Here is a 14,338-nt window from a genome sequence, read left to right as displayed (position 1 = left end):
GTTAAAATAGAGGTTCCTGGTATTCCTTTGCAATGGAATTTGTCAAAAATATGCAAACTTTGTTCAGTATTCATTTCAAATATTGATTTGTTATCCAATTTTAACATTGCTTTGATAGGTTCATAGAGACATTATCAGACGCTAGAATGAGTGTAAAAACCCTCAAGAATACAAAAAATCATATTGTCTATCCATTTAAAATATGGGAATAAAAACTAAAGATTAAGAATGAATTAAAAATCAAGCCGCTACAATTTTTAAACTCACGACCATAACGTGTATGAGTCACCAGCTTGTTAACATAAGACATTCAACCTCAATTCATATTAGTGTTTTCACTTCACTGACACTATTCAATACAATGTGGTAAACACAATACCTAACAGCCGAGTTGCTCATTAACACATCTTAACAGCTCTACCGCTCCGATTGTATCTTCTAAATACCTGCCACAAACCAAAGCACGACCTTACAGCTAAAAATAAAACGAAACGACTATATTCGCCGGCCTAAATTTAGTACGACTCTGTAATGATGGCAGCAGAAATTGTTTGCCTTCTCAACACTGTACTATTTTCTCTATAGCTACCAGTAGTTTACTTAGAAGGTGTTCGTAATTCACGTATATAGAACCACTTTTTTTACCTGCCCGTGAACTTCTATATACAATATGTGTTTTTTGGATACTTCAGAAACCAATGGTGGAAGATTAGCTACACGTAATTTTCATGATTGGATATTGCCAAGAAATGTAGTATTTGGATTATGTTTAGTGGGAATCGTATTTCTATTTATTGGAATCATATTATTGGCGATTGGTGCTGCTAGTAGGTATGTATGGTGCCTATGGGTACTAACATTACTCATAGTAAACTCATTACCCTTTCTATCGTGTAAAACGTAAACACGAGTATAAAATGATATTTATATAAAAATCGATAACTGACTATTAATAAAATAACTTTATATCTTTCATTCAACCTGAATGTGTATTGACAGTAAAGGTATATTGTTAAAGCCTGGGAAAATATGAATGTAGATGAAAAACATCATTTGTATAGGCTTTATCTTTTGAAGTGTACTGTGTAAGACTGTCATGTTGCTTGGCGAATGTTTTTCTAAGGCAAACTTTGTGGATAATGACAAATTCAGTTATTTCATTTATCCAAATATTCATTCATTCATTGGCAACATATTAAGCTATCCACATTGATTGATTGATTGATCGATTATCGATTGGTTTTACTTATCATCCATTTATTCTCTCCATTAGTTTATTTCTTCTTTCCCTTAAAACACATACATTCATGTTCACCATCTCTCTCTCTTTTATTCTCTCATTCGTCACAACATGTCGATTTACATTCATGCATGCTTACTATGTTTTCTGTTTCTTTCATCAGTTCTCTTGTTATCGCTCATTCTATAATTTCGTAGCTTACTCATTCCTCACCTGGCTAAGTACTGACGGAGCCAGCTTCTGTGAATTGGGAGCGCACTGACTTATGGAGGAACAACTGCCGAAGATTCCAATGCGGAAGCTCTGTGAAAGTTAAATAAACGAAAGACTTCCATGAAAGGTCTGTGGAGGTTCTGAAAAAAGTTAATTGTATCTGGCGCATCTTGAGACAAGGACAAAAAAGTATAAAAAATCCAAAATTTTCTTTTAAATGAAGTATTGGTACAGTTAGGGGTACAATCTATATTTCAGTATTTCTGGGGGGACAAAGTGACCCCATGCTGTACGACCACGAGCACCGCCACTGTGAACATCTCGTGTATACCAGAAGTAATATTACCTATGAGAATATAACATGTTCCCTAAGACACGATAAACCAATCTACTGTTATATCGTTTTGACTTTGTCCTTGGCAAATCGCCTATTTTCTTGGAATTCTAAAAATGACTGTGCCAGAAACATGGCTATAATTCTCTCAGTTGAATAAACCGATAGCAAAGTCTCAAATATAAATCATGTTTAGTTTTTGAAAAATGATACCTTAATATATATAAATCTATATGGCTGAAGAATAGAAGTAAACAAACACATACAAGGGGTGCAGCATATTACTTGCAGAACAGACAAAAAAACCCAATTTCTTTTAATTTGCATTTTAATCAAATTGCAAGGGGCAACTCGCTGGTTAGGATTTTTGACCATTTAAACTTTTGTAAATACAATGAAGATGCAAGATAAATACCTTTTTTGTATAAACAATATTTATTTTATAGGTATGAGGGGGTGAAAGCCGGTACCATGCCGAATTTTTAAAATTTTATTTCGATTGAAATTTAAGAAATTATTTACCACAGAGACGTTTTAATGACCAATCATTTTGTCGTGGAAGACCTTTTTGTTTCAAGATCAAAATGATGAATTGTGGGATAGCGAAACCAACAGTAGAGCAATATGACACACTCTTTGAGGTTCGCCCACATTCTCTTCCTTATAAAAATTAAAGGGCCCTACATGACATGCTTTGAGTTAGAATGGGGCTATGATAGAACCCGTGTAAGATTACCATGGAGACAAAAATTAACTAAATTTCAATCATTACCTCCCCTGAACTTGAAACTTTTTCCCATTTCAGTGGTATTCTGGCAAATCATTTTGAAGTTCCTTTCATGTTGTTAGTCAGAGAGCCAATGTCCTTTCTTTAGCATAGAAACTGAAGCGGATTGTCTTATATTTAAATGAGTCTTATCTTAAAAGTATAAACGATTTCATCTTTATTGGCCCCATTCATGAAACAGAAAAAACTGAATGATCCAGGTTGGCTATTGGCATGTTGTAGCACATTCAATTAGTTGGATTCACTTAATTTGCTATTTTGAGTGTCACAAACCATATTTTATCTAAATTAATAAAAAAAATGCATACCGGTATATATCAATATAAGAGGCTAGGTTCATTCAATTATGTGTCAAAATTGATTACTAGCATACAACATACCATATTATTATAGGGTACTATAATAATTAGGTACGTATGAACAGTGTACGCCTACTGTGAAAAAAACATGACGCTAGTGTAGGCCAACTTGGAATCTCGACTCTGTTTTATTTTTTATTTTTTGTGAACAAATTATATTCCCAAATATTCAAATATATACATTATGAATTCGGGGATTGGTGGAAAAGGCTTCGACTATATTACCTCTCTTCAGTTTTTTGATAAAGAAAATATGTCTGAGACATTTCAGGACAATTTTCTTCATTTATTGACGAAAATATCAAGAAAACCAAACAGGAAAAATCAATTTTGTATATGTGCTACGATTTAATGAAATTTGTTTCCTCTAAAATACATCGTATTATTCAGGAAATAAAGAAGACGGTTGTTATTTCGACCAATTGTCAAGTCTAGTTTAAGAATTGTTCGTCAAACTTGTTGAAAATGTAACCGGTATTTGGGTGTACAGTATTTGTTTAAGGTGAACATTGAGATTGAAAAATGTTGAAATTGTTTACAGTTTCCACCGAATTTCTACTTTTCTGTATTCAAATCTAATATAAGGGAAATATTAAGACTTCTGAAATTGACGATAAGAAATGCAGTAGGACCTTAACATAATATGTAGTATATATTTTATAAAGTATATAAACCCAATGCTACAGGCTCTGTACGTTAAAGATCCCCCGACAGTTGGAAATCGAAAAAGAGTATGCTAATGCCGGTGTCCTGGCAAAATTTCCCTCATTGTGCACTGTTTTGCGTTGCCTGCCTTCAGGTGGGGAAAAGTAGGACGTAAAACTCCATTCATTTCATTTTTTATGACCCGTGAAACAGCATTAGCTATACAATTATAGAAGCGGAAAGAATAAATACCGTCACTCACTCACTACTCATAACTTTATTGCAATTTTCTAATAAAATATTTTTTTTGCGTTGATATTTTTATTCTTTTTTTGCACTCAAATGAGCTCACGTATATTCTGATATTGTATAATTGGTTTTCCTATTTATAATACTGTTTTGAGAATAAAAAGTTTGTTAGACCACTTGACATGCAGAATCTCCACCAAATTATATGAAAATCTGTTAAAAGAGTAAGATGTGTAACTAAATACAAAAAAAAAACACAAATTGTCACTAAATTCTCAAAATCACAAATCCTTTTAGATTTGTATCTCAAGTTTGATCAAATACGAACAATTTACATGCTAAAGCATTTAAAACATCAAGATTAAGGGCGAAAACTCTGTTTCTAATCGTCTTTAATTCTCTCTATTTGTGATGTCGAGGTGCATAAAAATTGCTACATTCGGTGGCTAGGTTTATTAATTCTACCAGTATTATAGTAGGTATATTTCAATAGTGTTGCCGAAGTCGATGAGTTGTTCATTCGGTGGCTACGTTTGATAATGAGACTACCAGTATTGGTTGTTAAATTTCAACAGTGCTCTAAACGAAAAATCCAAACAAATCCTCGGAAAAAAATTCCATGATACAAGAAAGGTGGCTATTTCAGTCAAAGTTTAAGTTCGTAATAGCTTGATATTGTGAAGATGGATTTTTTAATGCTGTTTGTTTATTCCAGTAGTGATGCTGAGTATTGTTACTGTGATTATTAAAGCTTCATGCTTATGTGTTGTAAACACCCATGGTGTATTTCACGAGATGACATGACTTAAATATTGTATGACTGATTGTAAAATTTCACTAGAATAGTGTAATATTGCAAAATTCCATTAGTGTTATTTCTTTATATATTTCAGTGGTGCAGTTGCGGCTGGTGCTGTTTTTATGGGCCTAGGTGGATGTTGTTTATTAATATTTCTGTTCTTATGTCTACATGCATATTGTATATGGTATGTTCGGGATCAAGAAACGCAGACAACTGTAAGTTTTCTTATAAACCAGAAAAGGAAAAGAAATTGTACAAGAACAGAAACTATTAGAACGGCTTCATTAACCAAATCCTTTTGTCTTTTTCTAAGGTTCAAGAGATATTACAAACTAGACGCCTTTTTTCATGTCAACTGACAGGGAAAACAATTTTTCAAACCGCAATTGAACCAGCCAATATTTTACCCCTTTGCCACCCTTTTCCCTTTGTGTAACTACATTTTTATGGTTGATAATAGAAGATAAGGTTCATGTAAATTGCATAATATAGATAGTATGATGTGTGACAGCATTCGGTGTTGCAAGCGACAATGTTCTGAAAAATAAAAGTTTAGCTAATGTAAAAACTTTTAAAATACCACATAATAAATGTTTTTTTCTTTAACAAGTAACAGTTTGAACCTGTCTTTTTGCAGGAAACAATCCCGCCATCAGAAACTATTGAAATAGAGCCCCATGGATTTATTACCCCAGAGAAACCATCTTCTTTAAGACGCAATGGAAAACCTGGCTATAAGAAGGTTACAATGTCGCCAGATATACAGGTTGCAGATAAAGAGTTTTTTGTTCAAGATCAACCACAGAGAGCAGTTATACAAGATATCCCCGCTTTTCCAGCGTCTCCGCATATCATAACCTACATCCCAACTGGTCAAAGAACAAGTACACCCGAGAAGCAACAAAATATATACAATGTACGCAGTCCGCAGCCATCTCAACAACCACACCAGCAACTTCACCAGCAACCACAACCGGCGACCATTACTCCCGGTGCCTATATCACACAGGCTGATAAAGTTGACTCGCTGCGACAACAATACCGATCAGAAGCTTCGTATCCAGTGAAATCACCATACTCGTCGTTGCCATCAAACAGTGCTAACCAAAGTCAAATGTTCTCACATTATTCTAATCCTAATCCCTACGACTCGTCTCCCAAGTTCCCAGTTGAAGCTAGGTACTATTCGGCAACGTTGCCAAACAAGACCGTTTCAAATCTTCCGGGTATTCAATCACATCAACGTACGTCCGATGCTTCTTCTTACTCATACTCCTCAAGTGGTCACACAACTCAAAACCAAATGGGTACAGGTTCTTACGGACAATCTACTCAATTAAGAGGCCCAATAATGGACTTATCACAAACTAGATTATTGGGAAATGAGGATTATGACAATACTGTTTCTTCGACATCAATACTCAGCAACTCAGGTGATCAGAAAACATGGCGTCAACTTCCGGTGCACCACATGGAGTCAGACGAACTACCCGAACCTACCCCATTACAATACCCTTCTGCAAAACGTCCAATGACCTTCGAACAACAGTCGTCATCTAAAATGAGCATTTATGAGAATATGTTGGTTGAGTAAACTACTTATTGTGATTTGAACTACTTTAATGAATTTTATGAAAAGCAGTTACTTGTGCGAATGAGCATTTAATTGTCTTTTTCTAAGTGCTGGCGATTTGGTGCAGTTCTTCATTACACGAACAATTATATGTCTGATCAGTCCAATCCATGGCATATTTAAGAAAAGGAAAATTACAGAGCAGCGACGTGTAGAAAAGGAACATCAGAGATGCTGAAGAAGTTCTCTATGTGAGCTGCCGATCGTGCACAAATTTAAGAGTTCATTTCCTTTCTCATAAGACACAATGATATGCAACTTTCTGGTATTTTTACATGTTTATGTTCACATTTCAATGCGAGCAAGCAAAGCTTACATTATATATTTTAGCAAAGAGTAGAACAATATCTGAACAATTCAATTTCCCCATGTATTAACCTTGTTGAAAAAACCACCACATTACTTCTCTATAAATATATATAGGCCAATTTTTAGTGTACATGTATCTTGCAAGCTTTAACTCATTTTGAATTACCTCTCTTTCTATGTCTATACATGTATTTGGTATTTCATGTCGATCTGTCTCTGTTGTTACATTATAAATATTGCATTATCATGTCCCAAATATCAGAAAGAGTATTACCATATATCGGGTGGTCCAGAAAAAAACCATAATCTTTTTGTTACAGGATTAATCGTAAACTACCAAAGCTATAGTCATGACATTCTAACCTCATAATAAGATATATATCAGACATGTTCTCACAAAATGTCCGCTTCTTGTTTAAAACACTTTGAAATGACAACATTTTTAAATTCTTTGGCACAAATTTCAATACCGAAAGTATTTTTGTAATTTCACTTTAATTTCGAGAAAGAATTTTTTGTTAAAATGTGTCTTATATATAGCTAATTGAGAGTTTAAAATATTATGATCTTATCTTTGATACTTTATGAAAATCCTCAAATGAAAAGTGCATGTTATGTTTTTTTTTGATCCACTCGATATCTAGTGTTTCTTCAAATAATGTTATAAATGTATGCATTTTTAATTGTTGTGAATTTGCATGGGACAGTTTGTATATGGTTTTGTTGAATTAAATATTGTCATTTTGTTGTAACATGGGTTGACATGAACACGATTGTTAAAAAGACAGTAGTTAAATTACAATCCGTATGCCGAGCAGCTCCGTTCTCTTGTGCTTGATCATATGAACATGTCTTGCCCTGGTAGAAACACTATCGTAGTAGCTCACTCATCTAATGAGAGCTAAACTAAAAGGATATTTTGAAGTTGAATCAGAGCTTTCAGGTTAATAGATGATCTTGTCGAGGCTGGGACAATATTATCATAAAGGAAAGAATGATGTTCTTGTGTTTTTTTGAAAATTTACAGCTGCATGAGCATAATTATCGTTCCTTTTATAGAAGTCTACTTAAATTTAGACCAAACTTTCGTTCCGTTTCTTAATTAGCTTTTAATTCTCAGTTTCGGTCTTAAGACCTAGTTAACCTGATAAACACAGCGTCATAAATGCCAGAGGTGGAGAGGGTAGAAGTTTGATTGGTTAAAACCGAAATGTAAAATTACATACTTAGGACACATGCCATCCACAACCGAAATGTAAAATTACATACTTAGGACACATGCCATCCACAACGTATGGTTATTACATGGAAATAACAGACACGAACGTAGTTCACAGCCATTTTTAATCATTATTCGACTTTGATATTTCAACAATGCCTTCAAATCTCATTTAAAGTCATTTCTTAAACCTTGAAATATGCTTTGAAGACTTAGTTGAAATATTGAAGCCTTTTCAAAATCCGACTTATTAAGTGCAATTATATTATGTATAATAACATAATAGGGTTTTGATTAAGTCGAGTAAGTGATTCAAAATGGTAGTTAGCTACGTTTGTGTGCGATATTTCTACCAATACTACCAATACTACCAATACGTTGTTTCATATGGTGTTATCCAAAGAGTTTCTTTTAGAAATAGGACTTTCTTATCTAATCTATGCGTTACGAGGTTGTAAACTATGAAAAAAAATTAAGCATGGCATTAAAATAGGCTTGCAAATGTCGCAGTTAACAAAAAGGTGCAAAAATAAAAATCCACCATTACTATGAAATCACCATTAATCTCCAAAGATCTATATAAAATGGAACGTTGTATTGCTCTATGTATTTCGTTCTTCGTGAGATGCACATTAATGATCAAGAATAATTTTATATAAAGGCATTTAACAGTCTACTGTGGTGTGGTCATACAAAAGTTAACACGTGTTTCAAAAGTCCACCGATATGAATCAATATTTACGTATACGATACTATGTGGTGATAAAGTTTATCGATGTAGGCCTACATTATGTTTAATAAAAATGCTTTATCATTACATTAAGAAACACGGCAAGTTAATGTGCTATTTATAACGCTGTGGTTATATCGGTGCAAAGGTAGGTGGAATTCTGTATTCTCCATATAAATTTTAAATTTAAAATCTTATATAACCATTCGATGAATATAATTTTATGCTCGTGGGTGTATCAAATAAGATAATAAGGGATACGAGTATTAGACTGCATAGAAAGGGAGCATCTATATGGAAATGTTCTATTTTTGTTATCAAATTTTCATCTCAACTCAACAGCTTGCAGGTTTGCATTCGGTTTTTAATTAACGGAGTTTTCTTTATCGACACAATATGCCATGCATATATTCTGCAAGTATCGTATTTCTGTCCGTTGGTTGTGAGCTAACAACTGTCAAAGATGCACCATCAGATCATAGAAAGCAAGTTTGGACGGGATTTTGGCCAAATCGTATGCTAATGGTATTCTAAATTGTAACTTAAGATTATATACGCCATCAATCCTTAGCTCTCAATACCATGGCTTCACGTGGCTGTGGTATTTTACGGACACTTCTTCAGTACACACTCGTACGACTCTTACTAGGTAGTCCAAACTTAAAAAAAAAGTTAAATAAAAATATTTATATAACATGTATTTGCATACAAGCGAAACATTATATAAGATACTTAGGCCTAACCATTATAGTTAAATTGACATCTGCATGGTTTTCAATGATAACCATATTATTAAGTTTGCATACAGTCTAATTGACAAGGATCTTGTCTTTATTTCCAATTTATTTCCGCAATAATTATGTGTACTGCATTATATAACGAAACTGTAATCTAAAAATATCTGACAGAGTTACAGTTTTTATACTTACATGTATTTAAATATAGCAAGTCATATATTGAAATGTTTGACATATAAACATAATTATACAAAAACGACCGGCTGTTGGAGGCAACACTATTCAAGAGTAAAAGTAATATATATTATTCTATGTTAATTTTCTATGGAATGAACTCATAGTCTGAAATGAATAGGTTTAAGATCCAATAAACTACCGTCGTGGTTTAATAAAGGTATCAAGAGTCTTAGACATCTATAACCCTTGATGCAACAGGTGATGTATACATTATAATCTACCGATTGTTGATTAAGAATTATAGGACTTAAGTATTGGTTCAACTTTCAATGTAAAAACAACAGCCGTATCTAAAAGTCTAAAAGTGCAGGCAGGAAAAAGGAATTTTTCTTAACCAACTGCAGTAGAACGTAGGCTAAAATTGGTCAGTTGCCTGAAGATTGCACGGCGTGAAACTCTGAGTAACATGGTTTAGTTAAGTATTACATGATCTTCAAACTTCAGCACATTCGAGACTAATATTGTATTATAGCTCTATATACAAGGCGCGCAGTTTCGTATGGAAGCCAACAATCTCAGTGAGGCAAATTAAGACTTGCTACAAGATAAGTTTGTATGAGCAATGCTTCTGAAGACCCAGCTTGTTGTACACCACATTATTTGCATCATCATTGAGATATGAGATACTGACATCAAACCGAAATTAATACCCAAACCTCTCAAGTCGATTTCGTGTGGATAAAACAAATTTCATCTTATGTTCAAAATTCATGTTTAGATAATGATAAAGAAGGTCAAATTTGTTTGTAATATATTTGAAATATACTGAATCAATAATGTACCGTAAACAATCAGATGCTTCTCATGTGGACAAGGAGTGACAACTAATCCGTTATTGGGTCCTGGGAAACAGTCTTCAACAGACACATTTTACTTAAACTGAGGTATGGAAATCAGTTTGTGGGTGTAACTTGTCATGCTGAGTCCAATATCTGGACCTCAATAGTCACCATTCTTGTATCACGGAATTGCAACGATTTGATTGGATTGTACGTTATCGAATACGGCTAAAAACGCTTCAAAAGTCGTCTTTCTTCGATTGGCTTTATTCGCTAACGTAGGCCTACAACCCAATCAAACATCCATGATAGAAGAAAGGTGGCTGATGCAGTGCAGTGCAGACGCAGTTTGTAATAGATTGACATAGTGAACATGATAACTAAGACGAAAGAATCATCGTCGAAACGTCGCAAGTTATTTATTAAAGTAATTGTTATCCATATAATTGTGTTCGTGTTAATATCATCAATTACTAAATGCCACTCAAGGAATCATTATTTAACAACAGAAAGTAGAGCATATTGATATCTTTTCATCGATAACCTTATTTTTTATTGTAGTGCTGGAAGTACAAATTATAATTTCAAAGTGGATGTGGAGTAGATGTTTTATTCACCTAAAATCAAAATGTGCAACGAAACGTCAGTGGCATTAAACACAGATTCAAGGGATGAAAATGAAGTAAAAAGACCTTTGAAAGACACGCTGGTGCTTTCGTTTTCTTTTCTAGCTATATACACGTCCTATCTCGCTATACAAAACCTCCAGAGCAGTTTAAATGAAGAAGGATCCTTAGGGGTAGTTGCATTGTCTTGTTTGTATGGTACCATTATATTATCGGGAATATTGGCACCGTCCTTTATCAAAATAGTTGGTGCCAAACGATCATTAGTGATAGCTTGGATTATACATACTGTGTATGTTGGGAGTAACTTCTATCCTTCATGGGCTACTCTAATTCCTTCATCAGTGCTTCTTGGTGGAATTGCTGGACCTATGTGGACATCTCAAGGATTGTACCTGACTGCAAATGGAAATGCATATTCCAAGTTAATCAACGAAAATTTTCATTCAGCGTTAAGTAAATTGAACGGTATCTTTTTTACTTGTTATGAAGCTACACAAATAATTGGAAATCTCATTTCATCATTAGTTTTAAGCAAATCGTCTTCCGTCGAAAACAATAACACAGCGATATCTTGTGGGGCTGAATTCTGTGCTACTGCCTCTAATGTAACGAGTGTCATCGAAAAACCAGATCAAAATGTGATATACATCTTATTGGGAATATTTCTAGCGTGTGACTTAGTAGGATTGTGTTTGACGTTTTTCTTTTTACCGGAATTAAAAATGAAAGCATCTCAGGACAAACCAATATCCAATTCAGTGGTATCTTGCTGCACTACTATGGTGGACAAAAAGATGTTACTTCTCATACCAACATTTATGTCTAATGCAATGACTCTTGGTATTCTGTTCGCTGATTACACACAGGTTAGGGCTTTCACGTACCTTTATCTTATACTCGATGTGGAAACCCACAGGGCCTAGCATCCATCTAATTACATAGATGATCTTTTCAAATGACAATGTTTTCACTGGAATACCGTATACATCAAGAGAGCGGCGTCGTTCAACACCTTTACAACTGTCAAAAAAATCTTTCACGTCCACAACCATAACATAGTCCTATACACTAGATATATTCTCCAATGTCTTTTCTTATTTTCACAAAATGTGGGGTTGAAAATTGGAGGAGAACGGTTTCACTATAAAATGTGTTCATTTTCCTTCCAGGCATTTATAAGTTGCTCTCTTGGTATTTCAATGGTTGGTTTTATAATGGCGAGTTATGGTGGGACTACTGCTGTTCTGGCTCTGTTTGTTAGTCGTATGGCAAAATATACTGGAAGATATTCCCTCTTTATCGTAGGCAATATAATAGACGCCGCAATGCCAATAGCGCTGCTGTATTGGAATCCTAGCCCCGATCACCCAGCTTTCTTTTACATTGTTCCGACAGTTTGGGGAGTTGCTGAAGCTATATTGCAAGCCCAGTTTAACTGTAAGTAAAACGCTGCCTTTATGAAATATTCATTAAATATGCTTCTCAGGGTATTCCTCGATGTTCGTATATTTTTGTGCACCATCATTCCATCAAAACCATTGGCTTCGTGATTTTTTAAGTTTAGGTTATTTCTTTGGTTAAATTATTTCACATATATACTTCTAAAAACTGCTGCCTTTATTATCCCAAACTAACGCCATTTATTATTTCTTGCAGCGCTGGTGAGCATCATGTTCGAAGAAAAACTGGATTCAGCTTTTGCTAACTATCATACGTCAAAGGCGTTGGCTTTCACTGCAACATTTGTACTCGGTACATTTCTGTGTCTTAAAACACGACTGTATATAGCAATTGGTGTGTCTTTATTTGGATTCTTAGGTTATATTTCTGCAGAACTTGTCTTCCACAGACAGACAATGTCTATTCAAAAATAGAGTGACTGCAGATTGTTGATTGAACAAGACAATTCTTTAATAAGATCAAATAAAACTTTACCATTTATAACATTCCTGTAAGAAACAACCGTGAAGTATGAAATTGTAAAGGTATTTGGATGAATGGCGGTGGTTTTACGCCTTGCTCTTGGTGAATGTTGAGAGATTTTGATATAAATAAAACAATGTAATAGCTTTATTAGAAGATTTAATATATTATTTGTTACTATTTACAAAAATCTATAATACATCACTTTATCACACTAATAGAATATAAGGAATAGAAAATAAAACCCTGAAATTGATATGCTATAAATAGGAAGATGTTCCATAGTGAAGAATAATAAATACTCTTGCAAAAGTGGGGGTTCAGTTCGACTATGTGACTGTCGGAATCTGAGAGAAACTGGATTTTCAACGACCGGCGTCATAGACTCAGAGTACAAATTGGGACAGTCGACATCAGTTATTCAAGTTCTACATTTCACAAAAAACTTGATCTTATCGTCGACGTAAGCATTCGGATTTTGCGACCATCCAGTTGATTACAGTTCTTTTTTACTCATGTCGACTGCAACGGATACTATGGGATGTTTTAAATCTCAAGTCGATCTGAGCCCCCCTTTATTTATTAACTGACAGGCAAAAGAAAGTTTTCACTTTAAAAATCGTTGTATAAAAAGCAAAAAAGCTAGTACATGTTTGAACCCCAGCAGCAAATATTTGCCTTAATGCAACGTTATCATAACCACAACACAGATTATCGAACGCAACTTTCCAAATCGTGCATGCATAAAAACGTACAAAACGCGATTTTGGGACATTGGTCCAAACACACGTGCACGATTTCGGCATAAATACCGAAGTTGGACAGAACAGGCATTCAGTAAGGTAAAAACCACCAAAAGTATGCCAAGACTTAAGCAAGCGCAACGAGATAGAGCGATCGGTATGGCCAGTATGGGGGCTTTTCAACGACAGATAGCTAGAACCTTCAAATGCTCCCAGACCACCATCAGCAATTTGATAATTCGGCCCCCAACAGACAGGACAGACCCAAGACCTCGGACATCGGAAAGATCGATAGAGACAACACCCGCCGACGACCGCTACATCCGGAGGATTCATATTCGAAACAGATAGGTGATGGCGGCGTCGATGGCAGCAACAGCACTAGGACATGTCATCAGCAGACGAACAGTCCTTCGAAGACTTCTTTCAGTTGCCTACCGACCCTTCCGTGAGATGGCGATGACCCGTCTACATCGTCAACCCAGACTGCAATGCGCACGAACTGAACGTCGGTGGCAGCGACGTGACTGAGCGAAGGTGCTCTTTACAGATGAAAGTCGGTTCTGTCTGTTCAGGAACGATACCAACGTCGAAGTATTGCCCTGGCCACCTTGTTCTCCAGACATGAACCCCATTGAACATCTCTGGGATCATCTTGATCGTCAGCTGAGACAACATGTACCGCCTTCACTGAACAGACAGGAACTTGAACAGACTCTATTGAACTTATGGAACAGGATTCCTGTTGACGTTATCCGCCGCCTGACGAC

General features: G+C 35.0%; 2 protein-coding genes across 2 annotated transcripts; both read left to right on the top strand.

Moving 5' to 3' along the window:
- Positions 1 to 526: 526 nt before the first annotated feature.
- LOTGIDRAFT_228209 (hypothetical protein) lies at positions 527 to 6,223 on the top strand (the record flags this gene model as incomplete). Its single annotated transcript, XM_009053161.1, has 3 exons — positions 527 to 831; positions 4,721 to 4,844; positions 5,267 to 6,223. Exons 1-3 carry the CDS (start codon positions 671 to 673, stop codon positions 6,221 to 6,223), a joined length of 1,242 nt encoding a protein of 413 aa, XP_009051409.1. The 5' UTR covers positions 527 to 670.
- Positions 6,224 to 10,901: 4,678 nt separating this feature from the next.
- Positions 10,902 to 12,776, top strand: LOTGIDRAFT_152636 (hypothetical protein; the record flags this gene model as incomplete). Its single annotated transcript, XM_009053160.1, has 3 exons — positions 10,902 to 11,768; positions 12,072 to 12,339; positions 12,559 to 12,776. The coding sequence occupies 3 exons, from the start codon at positions 10,902 to 10,904 to the stop codon at positions 12,774 to 12,776; spliced, it is 1,353 nt and encodes a 450-aa protein (XP_009051408.1).
- Positions 12,777 to 14,338: the final 1,562 nt, after the last annotated feature.

The sequence above is a fragment of the Lottia gigantea genome (genome assembly GCF_000327385.1).
Source record: "Lottia gigantea unplaced genomic scaffold LOTGIsca_2, whole genome shotgun sequence".
Classification (NCBI taxonomy): domain Eukaryota; kingdom Metazoa; phylum Mollusca; class Gastropoda; family Lottiidae; genus Lottia; species Lottia gigantea.
Note: the sequence above shows the minus strand (reverse complement) of the source record. Positions and strands in the feature narration are given on the sequence as shown.